Here is a 15582-nt window from a genome sequence, read left to right as displayed (position 1 = left end):
CTGTTCCCGGCGCACACACACTGCCTTGCCGTTCTGTTTATTTCGTCTCCAGTTTCTGCGCACACTACACTCCGAGCTGCCTGCTGCTAGTCTTGTGCCTTTGAACACTTTGCTATGCCACACTTGTGCCACGCAAGGCTGGGCTGTGGAGTCGGTACACAAATCTTTCCATTCCAGTTCCTCAATTTATGGTACCACTAACTCCAACTCAGTCTCCTAGATTTGCAATTAGATTTATTAATTTACTACATTGATTGAAAGCACACAACAGACAAGACACAAGGTATTTGATTTGCTTCCACTGTGAATCACCTGACTACTTTTTAGCACTATAACGTGTTAAAGTCTGGGTTTAAAGGCTGTAGCGATCCACTGTGGCTTTTTTCTATTATTTAATACATCTCTCTATTGTTTAAAAAAATCCTTCAACATGACAATACTCTTTGGAGACAAGACTTTTTGGAAGAGAGGTTTTGTAAAGTCCCGCGAGAAGTCAGACACAGTTCCTGTGCTCTCGGCTCTTATAAATTTTTACGTTTTCAATCTGTTCGTTTTCTTCAATGTAGTCCTTTTCTGGACAATAGTTGTTGACGTTTCATCTAGAACGTATCAAATTAAGTGAAGAAAGGGCAGTGCATCGAAAAGAGGCCTAAAAGTGTTGGAGAGAAAATAATTCAAAAAAGATCAATAATCTAAGTGCAAATTCGGAAAATAAGAAAAGTGATAATCAGCCTGGGCCAAGTGGAATTGAAAACCTAACAGGTCCAAGCTGGGGTGGAAATAAAAGACAAAGAGTAGAAGACAAAGTAGAATGTCGTAGAGAGGTTCAAAAACGCTGACGCGATACACATGCAGAGCAGGTTAGAGATAATGAAAGTACTAAAATTTGAAAGTCTCAAAAAAATGATGGTAAAGATCACATTAGCGCTAACAAATGGAAATTATGACTTGGTGAAATAATGGAACAGCGAAAAGAGATTGAATATATGGATATAGGTGATATGACAGAAGTATGTAGATATTGTTTGGCTTTAAAGTTTAAGTTGAGACTTGTAGATCATCTAATCCGTGTTGCCATCAGGAAAAGTAGTGTTTCTTCCAAATGAAGAGGTGTATCCGCAAGAAATAAAAGATTTGTTATATGGTGAAAGTGAAATCCAGAAACACTACAGGCAAAATAAATGTGAATATACAATAATCTGTTCTGTGTTCGCATCATTCAAAGCTTAAAACGTAAATTTACATGATTCAGGACCATACGCTATGAGAATCTGTGGACCTGCAACAATTAAAGCTACTACAAGTTTAATTTCAAAGAAACCACAATTCGGTCAGGTTTATAATTAGGATCACAGAGAAGCAATGCAACGTAGAATCGAAAGAGTTAAACGATCAGACGTATTAGAAATTCTACAGCCAATACGTCCAAACAGTATCGCTCGTTACACAAAATTTATCTGAAAAACATGGACAAAGAAATTTTCTTGGATTTCTATATGAATCCAAAAGATCACACTTGTATATATAATAAGCCAACATGTAACGAATTGTTTTCGAAAGACGGAGATATCAAAGACAGAGTTGATATTTGTGTTTATCCAAAAGCAAAGCATGATTTGTTGCAAGCAGCAGATCCGGGAAATGACTAGCGCGTAGTGCCCACATGGGGGCAGATCTCCCTACTAATACAAAAATAAAAAATGGACTATATTTTTATCAAAGGGCTTGAAGAAAAATAGTTCAATTTAATTAGTATACGTGAAATTGGAAATTTTAACAAAATTTCCGACTCCGAGTCCACAGCCATGGTGCAGTGAACGTGTTTATCTGTATAATCTGGGGGAAAAAAAAAAAAAAAAAAAAAGGCTCCAAAAAGGTGGAAAAAACACTCAAGCCATTGAAAAGGTTGTGCATTTTTTACATGTATTTCCTAACTACAAGTTCTCCATGCTGGTCTTCCTGGCAGGAGAATCTTCCCTCTACATTACAACAGTAATGTGGTTTCTCTCGTATCCTGAGCACAGGCCAATAAGCAGAAACATTCCCTTTACTGACCACATTAACAGTTTCTTAGTGAGGTAATAATAAATGAAAAGTTTTATACCACCGAGAAATCAAGGGTTGACGGTTACATTAAGTGGACTCAGAAAAGACAACTTCATTTTTTTCACATCTTGTTATGTTGCAGCCTTGTAACTCAAATCGTTTGAATTCATTTCTCCCCTATCAAGCAACACTCAATGCCTCAAAATGACAAAGAAAAACAGGACTGAAGGATTTTTTTGCAAATTTACTTAAACTAAAAAACTGAACTATCATACTGATACAAGTATTGAGACCCTTTGTTATGACCCTTTGACAACTGGCTCAGGTGTGTCCCATTCTATCAATCATCGCTGAGATGTTTCTACACCTTGTTTGAAGCCCTCCTGGTGGTCAGTTCAGTTGATTAGACCGATTAAGAAAGGCGCACACCTGTCTATGGAAAGTCCCACAGTTGAGCAAAAACCAAAACCACGTGGTCAAAGGAATCACCTACAGAGCTTCGAGGTAGGACTGTGTTGAGACACAGATCTAGGGAAGGGTACAAACAAATTGAATTTAAATGCATTAAAGGCTCCCAAGAGCACAGTGGCATCCAACATTTTTAAATGGAATAAGTTTGGAACATCCATTACTCTTATTACTTGGCCACTCGGCCAAACTGAGCAATCACAGGAAAAGGGCCTTGGACATCCAAGAACCTGATGGTTACTCTGGCTGAGCTCTGGAGAACTTGGGTGGAGATGGGAGAAATTTCAGAAGGACAACGACCACTGTAACACTCCCATCACTCTGAGCTTTATGACCGAGTAGCCAGATATGAGCTTTTCTTCAGCAAAAAACACACAGAAGCCCACTTGGAATATGCATAAAAAGTGCACCCAAAGGACTCTGAGACTGTGAGAAACAAGACTCTCTGGTCTGCTGAAACCATGATTAATGTCATGTTTGGAGGAAACTAGGCACTACATGTCTCCTGTGTAATACCGCTCCAATGGTGAAGCATAGAGGTGGCAGCATCATGCTGTGGGGTTGGAGACTGGGAGGTCAGATGGGGTTAAGGTAAAGCTGAATGGAGTAAAGTACTGAGATACCCTTAATGAAAACTTGCTCCACTGTGCTCTGGACATAAGACTGGGCCAAAGGTGTGTCTTCAAACAGGGTAATGACCCAAAGCACAAAGCAAAGAAAAAACACGAGTGGCTTACAGACATCCCTCGCAATGTCCTTGAGTTGTCCAGCCAAGAGCCTGGCCCTGTAACAAATCAAACATGTCTGGAAAAACCTGAACGTAACTGTTAATCGACGCTCTCCGTCCAGACTGACAGAGAATGACAGCATCGGCAGATAAGAATAGTAGAACATTCTCAAACCCAGTTATCTGAAGCTTGTTGCATCAGACTCAAAAGACTTCAGGCTGTAATCGCTGCCAAAGTGGCTTCAGGTAAGTACTGAGTAAAGGGTCTTAAAACTTGTATCAAAGGGATTTTTCATATTTTTTATTTTAAACAAATTTGCAAACATGTTTAAAATTCTGTTTTTGCTTTGTCATTGAATATTGCTTGATTTGGGGGAATAATAAGAATTTAAATAATTTTAGTGCAAAGCAGCAGCATAACAAAATGCACAAAAAGTAAAGGGGTCTGAAGACTTTCTGAAGGCACTGTGTGTGTTTAGAGTGTTTCAGTGATATCTGCGGAGACTGATGGTTACTTTCTGAAGGGCTAAGAACACATTGTTATTCTGTTAGATTAATAAGATAGACTTTACTAATATTAAATATTTTACCTGGATGGCCATATTCAGGAACAGGTTCTTCTGACTAAATAATGAAGAACGACTATGTGGTGACAACAGGTGTTGTGCTGAGCAGACAAACAGACTAAGGTGATTTGGGAATGCAAAGCAAAAAGTAGAGAATGAATGGGTGAGTAGGTACACCAAGATGGAGAAGGAGGGGAAAAGTTCAAGTGAGAGACCAAAGAAGATGTAGTTGGGAGCGGTATCTGATGATATGAAATATAAAGGCATGGAGAGAGGAGGAAAAAATGATTTGTAGGCAGCTGGCTAACCTGGGAAACCATGGAAAATGGCTGCTACATCCACATTGATTTTGATGACTGCATAATTTAACATAAAACTATATATCACGTCAGCTTTTATTTTCCCACATCACATAATATTTGACCTTGATATAATGTACTCAAGTAGTAGCCCACACTATTTAAAATTCAATTCTGTGTACTTTAATGGTGACACAAGCAGTATGCATGCATCTGGTAGGCACTTGTAACCTTGTACTCAGTCTGCTGAGGGAGCTTTAGTCTGTTTGTTCCTAATTTGTCTTTTACAATATTTATTGAAGAAAATGTGCAACCACCATTATATAAGCCGATAGAAAAAGGACCTCATCTTTTAGCACATACTGTTCACATTAGGAAAGTCCATTTCCACGGGCAATGCTCCAGAAGTAGCTGTCATTTCTTTGACACTCGATAATATTATTTTTCAAAGACATTAAGGAACAGCTTCATTGGTTTGAGGTTACGTGTGGTCACTCTCTGTTTCAGAGGATGTGCCTAATCTTTACTAAGTGTGCCCAATGATCAGATTTGATTTTAGAACATCTGTACCACAACATCTTACCTAGATGTTTTAAGAGTGATATCAATCAGAAAGTCTAATCCAACAGTTTTTCAAATCTTGCCTGTCACTTCCTATGTGAAAAGGAAACATTCATATCTGAGCCTCTCTATAGAAATAATCACAAGTACGGTATGAGGCAAGCATCTCATCTCAAAATAAACTGTTTACTACTCACAAATGCTATGGATAAAGAGCGACAACACCCTAACTATAAAGTGCAAAACAGCCTTCAGCCTATCAATTTTAAGAGAGCAGTTATAGTCTTAGCAGCCTATTGAGAATCTGAAAACTGGGGCACTGCCATCTGGTGGACAAAAAAAAAACATCTCCTTGAATATCTGAGTTTCCCTACCAGCTGCATGCACTACTGGATCCAATATGACATGATCAGAGTAAGGCTCTAATTACACTGGCAGAACCAAACATATGGAGACAACCATTAGTGAACTGTGCTTAAAAGTGGGTGGGAACAATTAGACAACTCACCGTGTGTCACACTACTAAACCAATCCAGCACTTCATGAAGGTGACACTCAAAGTAGGGGCAGTGATTTTGAAATGCAAACAGTGGTGCTCTTGTGAATATCGTCTGACAGAGAGCAAGCCTGTGCTTACGATAAAGTGTATACAGTCTTAAAATCTCCTAAAAAGACCCCTATTAAACATATAAATGTGTGTTGAGAGCACATTATGAATGTGTGCGTTTCACTGCCGTTCATTACAAACTTTTTAGCAACTTGTCCCTAGATGCGTGTTCCCATTCAGGAACCCCTACAAAGGTGGCCACTGTATAATTGCTAATTAAGCTGACCGACATGTCTTTAAGGACGTAGGAGGAAACCTCATTCTGACATAGAGAGAATGTGTAGACTCAACACGGACAACGACCAGTACTGTAATTATCTACTTTAAAGCCAGAATGAAATCCTTTTAAATATTTTCTTTAATACTTTTATGTTACTGCACTGATAGATTACAATGTTTCTGTGACCAACTATGACTGTAGTTTCTGCCTTTTGATTTCTGTTATCAATGGTTAATCACTTTGATCAAAGGTATGTATTTTAATGAATTCTTGATATCATGGCTCAGGAAAGTGGCAACTTGTAGCACATATGTTTGACATGCAAAGTAAGACTTTCACTGTACTTTGTAGATGTGACAATGCTCAAACAGCATTGCTCAAATCGATGCATTTAATAATACTTTTCATACACTAAAATAATTGCTATACTAAGCAGCTAACTTGCTTTGCCATTTCACACCTGTCACTAACTCCAGCCCGCCTATTTATCGGCCCCTCTCCCTGTGCCAAAGCTTCCTAAACCCTCACCTACCACCTTCATAATCAAGATAAGGGTCACTGCCTGATCCAGGTCAGAATCATCTTAAAAACTCACCTTCATATTTGTAGAGTATAGAGGAGCAGTGATCCAACACCACATAGTATTCCCCCTGGATAAGTTTACATTGGCAAAAGTTTAATAGTAGAGGTGTGATCATCAGGTCCAATTTAATCCAATTCTCGTGACCAGGCTTCTCCTGAGGAAGAATATGAAATAAATGTTAACCAGGTAAGTAATAACACAGCTTGGCAAGGAATTTAAGTATTTTCTTTTTTTCTTAATGAAGATACAATTTTCAAAAATGTATTGCTGTAACTGCAATACAGTTTTTTAAAAAAGATAACAGTAAACAAACTGTTATGAACAATGACGATTATCCCAAGTGTTTTGAAGATGAATGACTGCATGATGAAGGGTGGCACTGTGGTGACCAGGTTTTGCATCCCAGGTCCTCCCTGCATAGACTTTGCACGTTCTCCCTGTGTAGGTGTGGGTTTTTTCCGGGTGCTCTGATTACCTCCCACAGTCCAAAGACATGCAGGTTAGGTGAATTAGTGACACTAAATTGGCCCTAGTGTGTGTGTGTATGTTCACCCTGTGATACACTAGTGCACTGTACAGGGCTTGTTCCTGCCTTGTGCCCTGTGATAGCTGGGACAGGCTCGAGCACCTCCCAATACCCTGTTCAGAACTAAGTAGGTTAGAAAATAACTAACTGACTGACTTCATGAGGAGACAGCACAAAACATATGGCGGCAGACACAGATTAGCATCTCTGTTCAAATACATGTATTTGCATAAGGTTAATCTGAAACGACATGGGTGTTAAAAATGAATTAATCTTGCAGAAAGCAAAATAACAACGTAGACTCCTGGGTAGAAAAGCTGTTCTAGTGAATCCAAAAATTTCTTAGCAACTTTCTTAGTATTTCAGAATTTAAAAGTTAAATTTAGACATGGGTTTAATTAAGTAAGGATTTCCATTGAAGACAGGCATTGACATCAGGCTAGTTTGCATGACATCATGTCACATGAAAACGGAGAGCACAAGGCTTCAGATGCAGTGATGCAGCATGACAAAGCAAGTGTGAAAGGCTGCTAAAAAAAGGCATTTGGAATGGTCGAGAGAGAGATGCCACATTGATGAAACAAAACACAACTGAAGTCGTCAAAAAGATTTTGTTAAGTGATAGCTTGGTGGCACAAATGTTAGCACCACTGCCAAGAGAATTTGTCTGTTTGCTGTGTTATTTTGTCCCCTGGGCACAACAGTTTTCCTGCCATGTTCCAAAGACTTACAGTTTAATGTTGCTTGCTATGGGATTTTTCTGAGTTAGCAGTTGTGTTGTCTTGCCTATTGCTTTGTACTGTTCGTGTGAATGCCTGGTCATTGTTTGTAGAAAAAATGCAAGGTCACAGTTATTTTCTACTCAAGCCACACAATTAATGTATATTTCTAAATAGTAACATGAGAAAATGAAAGGGTTTCAAACTTAGACCCTCGAGAGCCAAAGTGCCTACAGGTTTTCTTCCCAGCCATTTTCTTAACCAGTCACCAATTGCCGCTGCTAATGGAACACACCTTCTTCTGCCGTACTAACCCCTACTCTCTCTTCTGTTTCTTTTCCCGGTTTTTTGTGGGGACAACCTGCGCCACCACCACCTAATCAAAGCATCATGATTTTCCTACATTGATAGATTAAAAGCCAGAAGTCTGCATGACCATCATCATCAAGTCCTTCCAGTGGGAACCCTAAATACAAAGAGGACTGTTTCATGTATGTCAGGTAGAATGCCCAGAGGGGGCTGCGAGGTCTCATGGTCTGGAACCCCTACAGATGTTATTTTTTTCTCTCCAGCTGTCTGGAGTTTTTTTTGTTTTTTCTGTCTCCCCTGGCCATCAGACCTTACTCTTATTCTATGTTGTCTTATTTTAATTTTTACTTTGTCTTTTATTTTTCTTTTCTTCATCATGTAAAGCACTTTGAGCTACATTATTTGTATGAAAATGAGCTATATAAATAAATGTTGTTGTTGCCTTCATTGGCACTTAATTGTTTTTTTCCCCTTGCCTGCAACCCGATCATAATAAAGAGATGCAAAAGCAAGCCAATACAAATCTGCTAACTCGAGGGTTCAAACTTAGATTTGTTTGGGCCTCCATTTTCTTTCCAGACAATTTCTTAATTAGACAACAGTTTTCACTGTTAACGAAACCCTTTACTTATTCTATGGAGTTTTAGTGCTCTTAATTCTGCCACACCAGACATTTCCAAAATGTTTTTTTTTTTTATTCTCAGAACGCCATCAGAATATTTTGTGGAGAACAGGAGATTATTTCTCAATCCTTCATTAAAAAAAACAAAAAAAAGCAAACAATTAAGGATTCTAAATCCTAAAAAATAACAAAGCACTTAATGGCAAAGGATGTCTACTGCATTTGCAACAGTAATTTGTCACACATCTGAAAAGTGGTTGGAATAAAAGCCTACAGCAACTGTCACCTTCAGACATCTGAGTTTGACACCCCTGCAAAAAGTGAATGCTTTTATGCACAGAAAAGGTCCAAAAGCTTACAGCTTCAAGCTCCTTACCCATTAGTGAGTAATAATGAAGAATTAAATTTCACCAACATGAGAATGATTATCTGTGCAAAATAGTGTACTCATAATATTTATAGAGCTTTAGACAGGTGCTATATAAAATAAAAATGTCAACTGTTTACGACTAACTTTCACTTAATGCCATGCACACATAATACTATTTTTTAGTGAAACAGAACTATCACTCAGGCAATTACATGGAAAAAAAAATGAATGTCTGAGCAATGGCCCGCTGTGCTCCATATGATATTAAGAGATTTAACATCACCATAATCCCTCGAATGGGACAACGCTGCTCAATAGCATACCGCACATTGCCCTTTGGTAAATACCTATGACAAAACAAGTATAAAATCAACACCACAGGTCACATGTTCTGGTTGCCTTCTTAATTTTACCAATTACTAAGACTTCAAAATATCATTCTAATTGAGTCGATCTTAGAAGATATATATATGTATTTTCTAAAAATAACCAATTCAAATCCCGTGTATTTATAGTGTTGTCCCAAAAAGCAATAATTTATAACCTAATACATTCTGCTTCAATGTAATGATTTTGGACCAATGAGGTTTATTAATTGTCAGAGCATTCTTATGTTGCTATGGGAACTACCAAAATCCATCTTCCATGGAATGCAATCATCATTACAGTAAAGCATTGTTTAAAATATGAAGTCAACATGAAATCTCTCTCATTACCATTTTGAGAAAGAAAACTACACCATGTTAGCTTGGGTCAACAGACAATTTTGACTGTACTCTGTTTTTCTGTGCATAATGTGCATTATGACCATTAGCATGAAAGAAACAAAAACTTTGTTTTAGACATTTGATATCATCATTTTGCTTGCTAGTCAAAAAGCTTCTAGAAGCTTCCACCTTGTAATTATATTTGGTGTATTACAGATATCTGCAAGTCTTCATGTTAGTCACCTTTTATAGCCCTCACTTGTTTTTTCAGTTACCTTCAACTGCAGGTTCTTAAGGCAGGCAATGGCATCGTGATACTTTTCAGCAGCTCCTTTAATATCACCCTCCTTGAACAGTCTGTTGCCCTCCTCGTGAATTTCGGGGACTGCTGCCAGCTTCTCCTCATCAGTCATTGCCCAAGCTTCCTGCCTGTAGGAGCCAGGCACTTGGATCTGTGGAGGTGCAGTAAGAAAATCCGTCTGTGCTCACACATTCACAAGTAGAGCTCAATGTTATATAGACGTTGTGATATATGGAGATGTAGTGTGGGTTCTAAAGGACTGCACTTCTTTGTGTTTTCTGCATTTCACATCCCACTGAAAGATGCATCACCACCGTAGATATGGCAAATTCAAGTTCTATAAATCAAGCTTGTTTTAACTAAATATTTAATTACAGCAATAACTACCTAATTTAATTTTTCTTTACTACTCCAAAATATGTTTCCCTCTTAAATGTCTTGTCCCCCCCCCCATTTTTAATCATGTAGGGTGTTGGCCAACTGGCAAAGGTTTACTGGGTTGCATAATATACACAGATGGCATAGAACTGCAGTAAGGAGAGATTCAAGCTTGAAAGATAGTTTATTTACCCTAATTTTTTTGTGGCAAATTAAGCATGATATAGTTATCTTTCTAGGCCATTAAGAAAATGTTTTAGCTTGACAGTCACCTAGAAAGCCTGCAGTATTACCTCTAAAATGATGCTGTACAGATTAACTTGGATCATGTCCAAACAAAGACTAAAGCCGGGACCATCTCCAGGCAGATGATAAGCACACACCACCAACAGGGAAAGAGGTATCTGTGTTACCCTTTAAAGGGTGTCCCAGCCCTATCAAGGACTAGTAGAGGTAAATAGTACAGAGAAACCAGCAGCCTTTGGCTAGGATGAAATATCTCAAATGTTGTAAATGAAGACTCTTGCCAGGTCTTGGACAAGTCCAGAGTGGGAGACGAGATGTGGGATGAACGCTCGCTGATAAGGAGATGGAAAAGCAAAGAGATAACGAGAGAGAGTGGGGAAGAATAATATGGCAGATACAGTAACATATTTGGTGGACCAGTAGGGGATAGCTGTAGTACTTTTGTAGTAGTTTTTATATTCTTCTTCTTTAAGTACTTTTTTGCTCACTTTTGATTTGTGCTTCAAATACCAGACACTGCTTCTGATATACATGATATATATATATATATGATATGTATGACTGATGATTTGGTATTATTCCCAGAATAAACAAGATCCTTAAGTTCATTCACCCTCTCACATCAGACATCAAATTTCAAAATTTTTAAAACTGGTGCTGAAGGAAATCCCTTTTAAATGTAGCCAAATCATTATAAAATTGGGGAGAAATTTGATTTATTTATTTTGGTTTACTTAACCTGTGAAGGCAGATGTTTATTTGTGTGCACATGCGTAAAAAGTACAACTTTATACTGCTGTCCATGGGGGTACATGAATCTAATTTTATGGTTGGTTAAAACTAGTGTATTAACTACCTTCCGTGAAAAACTTGACTTTTTCAGCATTTCACTAACCCTGGGAAGAAATCTTCATATTTGCTCTCATTAATGGCAAAGTAAACATCCCTTTAAAAAACAAAAACTTACAAGCAGTAATGCATAATACCTGAAGCACTTCAATAGTAAAGATGAGAGGCCGGGGGCTGTTGTGCAAATCATCAAGGTCCGGATGTCCAAGTAAATGATGGTCATGCATCTGTGCCATGCCACAGCAGTGACGAAGCCCTTCTAGTGGGTCTTTACCAGCAGCGATATTTCGGAGACTCTTGGACACCATTGGGTAGAGGACAGTGTGCTTTGAAACAAAAACAGAAAACATTTCATTGGGCACTGTACTTGGACTGAGCACTGTTCGACAGTGCAGCTCCAGTTTGGTCCCAGACCAATGCAGAATTAGGTGTTCACTCTCAGTTTAAAAAATAAAAAAAGAAATCAGAATATTAAAAAAAAAAAAAAAAAAAAAAAGAAAAGAAAGCAGGAGCAAAAACAAATAAACCTAACAAAACAGAATTTAACCCTCACCTGAGAGAAGGAAAGGCAAGCCAACAGCATGAGCAAAAATATTTAGAAAGAAAAAAGCAAAAAGAATTGAAAATGTCCTTTTCTCCAGTACACTTATTCTAAAATGTTATCAGTTAAATCTTGCCATATTTAAAAAAAAAAACTTTTGAACACATCCTCTAAGCAAGAATTAGATTTTTTCCAATTTCAAATAGTACAGAACGTCAGTTACCTATTGACTTATAAAATGTGGGTTGAGATTCTTTCAGTTAAGCAGGATAGGTCTGTGTGCTAATAGTGTGGTATCAACTGTTACAATTAATTTGTCATTCTCCACTTTAAGCCCACCCGGAAGTACACCAAACACAGCTGTTAATGCGGGACAAGTAATATTAATACATTTATATAGCACCTTTACCATGCTTAAACCACTTCATAGAGTCCCAGAAAGAATAGCAGGGTATATGTAACACTGGATACAAATATTTTCTGCACAGATCACTAAAACAGATAAATACAGCATATATAAAGCATTAAACAGAATAAAAGGCAATAAACTAGAGTAAAATACTAAATTCTATACTAGAAGAGAAGCCTGAATAAATGGCACCATTTGTGATATAACACACACACCCACACACACACACACACACACACACACACACACACACACAATTATCCCAAAGATCTAGACAGGGAGGTAAACTGAAAGAAGGGACAGAATGTCTGAGTTTTAAGTTAAGGAATGAATTAAGTCAGTTGATCTAATTAAATTAGGGAGGTCATTCCAAAGTCTGGATGCTATGCAGCTGAAGGTTCAGTTTCCCATAGAGTGCAGGTTAGTGTGAGGCACTACAAGATTCCCAGAATCAGAGGACCTTAGTGGGTAAACAGGGGCATAGTGCTGGAGAGGGTCGCTGATGCAGTCCACTGCAAGGCTATTTAAAGCTTTGTAGGGTATTAATAGAATTGTATATTCAATTCTGTAAGACACAGAGAGCTAGTGCAGGCAAAACAGGATGGGTGTTATAGGCTACTGTTGCTGGTTAGCGTATGGACTATTGCAGAAGAGTTTTGAATCAACTGGAGCCGTGATAAGATGAGAAGCAGCACCTGCTTGTAGGGAGTTACTATAATCATTGTGTGTTATGATAAAAACATTGCATTACAAAAGAGAAGGAATGACTGAGCATGGGATATGTTACGGAAGTAGCAGTAACAAAGTTTCTTAATGTGATTTATGTGGGTGGAATAAGACAAGGAGGAATAAATAAAATGACACCCAGATGCCTTGCATTAGAAGATGATCTGTGATCATCGTCAAGAGTGATTGAAAAGGAGCTACTTTTCTTAAGTTGTGCTTTAGTGCCAATTTGCAGGAGTTCAGTTTTGTTGCAATTTAATTTTAAAGAGTTATGCTCCATGCAGGTTTTAACTTCACAGAGGCAAGTTGTGAGCTAAGGAAGCTCTAATGAAGTTTCAGTTTTAAAACTGAAATAGAGTCGAGTATCATCTGCAAATGATAACCCAGTCCAAAGCTATGAATAATATGGTCAAGGGGAAGCAAATAGATACAGAAGAACAGAGGGCTGAGGACAGAACCCTGGGGAACTCCTTGTGTGACTGGAGCTGAGCTGAATTTTCTGTTGCCAAGACTAATAAACACTTGCCTATCAGTCAGACTGACTTAAACCACTGGAGGGCCGTTCCAGAGATACTCAGAATGTTATCCATTTTGGACAGTAGAATGCCATGTGGCCTATCTGATTAATATGCTGATTTGCGCAGTCTGCTGACATAAGCAAATCATTAGTTACCTGAAGCTGAGCAGTTTCACAACTGTGCTCACTTTGAAAAAAGATTGAAAGGTTTCCATCAGTTTATTAGAAGTTAAATAATTGGCGACTTGGGAGGCTACAACATGCTCAAGAACATTTAACAAAAAAGGGTGAGAAATAGGCCGAAAATTGTTAAGACTGCCAGCATCAAGACCAGACTTTTTTAACATTGTGGTTACAGAAATGATTTTAAAAGTGGGTGGTACAAATCCAGTGTCAAGGGATGTATTTATTATTGTTGTTGTAACGGTCGGGATTATGGCCTGAAGGCAGGATGTAAGAAGTGTGGTGGGAATTGAGTCCAGTACACAAGTAGTCGTCCTCATCTTACAAAGCATTTTGTTAACAAACACAGATGTGACTTGTGAAAATTTAGGAAAGGAGCAGGATAGAATAGAAAGACAGGCAAAGATATAAATGGATGGATGATTTTATGTCACTTGAATTATTTAGATTTTTAATTGTAAATGACCGTGAAATCATTACGCACGTAGGGAACGTAACAACGTACAATACCAGAAGTGTGAAGAAACAGTCAGGACAAACGCCATCTCTGAAACGGTGACCTTTAGATTTGTTACACCCCTTGGTAAGCAGAGCGAGGTACGCAATTAATTGTATGTTGTTTCATTTGTTCTGTTCCTTTGTACAATGTTAAAAAATGTACGTTTATAGTTTTCACAGTGTTTGTGACGATATAACGACTACAATAAAGAGCCACAGTTTGAGACATAAATAAAGATAAACGCACCAGCCTGAGACTCTCTGAGTGTCGATTCTATTGAAAACAAGGGCTGCTACATTAATTTTATTGCAGAAAAATTGGAGGAATTTTTCATAGACTTCAGTAAAGGAGGTAACTGGGCTAGAATCAGACTGAAGTAGTTTATTAAACATGGAGAACAAAATCCTCGGGTTATCATGGCCACTTTCTATTATTCTGCCACAATACATGTTCTTGGCTGCAGTTAGTGCATCTCTGTAACCCTTTCGATAGTCAAAGAAACCCTGGACATGCACAGTGAGGCCAGTGTTACATGACATTCTTTCAAGACAGGAGAAAGTAGGGTTAAATGACACCTTTTATTGGCTAACTAAATAGATTACAAATGATTTCAAGGCAGCTAAGGCCCCTTCATCAGGCAAGGTGTAGCCAGCTACTTTCATAGACCGTAATTCAGAATTGTACTATGGAGCTGAACGCTTAAAGGGAACTTCCTTACGTTTTAAATGAGCTGCTTTATCTAGTGCACAATAAAGGGCTGAGCTATAATAGTCAACAAAACTATCTAGTGTTGCTGGAGTAGAGGAAGACAGAAAAAGATAGAGCAAGGATAGAAGGACGGATATTTTTAAGGTTTCTGACAGAAATTTGATGTTTACAGGCAAGAGGAGGGAGAGGTAATGTGACAATGAAAAAAGTTACCGTTTTATGATCAGAGAGGCTCAAATCACTGCTATAAGTGTTGCCGTCAGATAAACCACATGTGCAGATCAGGTCTAATATACAACCTCCAGAGTAGGTAAGAAAATCAAAATGTTGCACCAAGTCAAAACAGTCCAGCAAGGACAGGAATTCATTTCTCACTTTATATGTGGGAATGTCAATATGGATGTTGAAATCGCCAAGAAAAATGTCTGGGAAAGGGAACTTAAGTGGGTTAATAATTCAGTCAGATCAGATTAAAAAAAAACACCCTCTCTATTCTTGGGGGACAACAGAGAACAAGTAAGATAATGCCAGATTTTGTTATTAGTTTAAGTGCCAGACACTTGAAGAACAATCCCGATTGTCCATTGTCTTTCTTCTTCCGGCTACTCCTGTTAGGGGTTGCCACAGTGGATCATTGTCCACATATTGATTTGGCAAGATTTTACACCAGGATTCTATTGATGCTTAATTCAGATCTAACAATTACTACAACCCCTCCTTGTCTTGAGCTGCGAGCCTCTGTGAAGTAAACAAATCTGGATGATGTCGCCTCCATAACAGCTGTAAATTAGTTTTGATTTTTGCCAAGTTTGTTAAGCATAGCATATTAAGGTTGGAGTATGTAATGAATTCTGACAGCACCAATGCTTTGCCATTAAGAGACCTTGTGTTAAAC

At 38.2% G+C, this 15582-nt stretch overlaps 1 protein-coding gene across 1 annotated transcript in view; it reads right to left on the bottom strand.

Annotated features, from left to right (window-relative positions):
- aip (aryl hydrocarbon receptor interacting protein) overlaps nt 1-15582 on the bottom strand; it is a 31028-nt gene that overhangs the window by 9397 nt on the left and 6049 nt on the right. Inside the window, exons 3-5 of the mRNA XM_028812209.2 lie at nt 11242-11430; nt 9606-9782; nt 6090-6231 (exon numbers count right to left, since the gene is read on the bottom strand). Coding sequence (XP_028668042.1) covers nt 6090-6231; nt 9606-9782; nt 11242-11430 — 508 coding nt within the window. The remainder of the gene's footprint in view (nt 1-6089; nt 6232-9605; nt 9783-11241; nt 11431-15582) is intronic.

Source organism: Erpetoichthys calabaricus, chromosome 10 (assembly GCF_900747795.2).
Source record: "Erpetoichthys calabaricus chromosome 10, fErpCal1.3, whole genome shotgun sequence".
NCBI classification, from domain to species: domain Eukaryota; kingdom Metazoa; phylum Chordata; class Cladistia; order Polypteriformes; family Polypteridae; genus Erpetoichthys; species Erpetoichthys calabaricus.
This window is presented reverse-complemented; position numbering and strand designations above follow the sequence as displayed.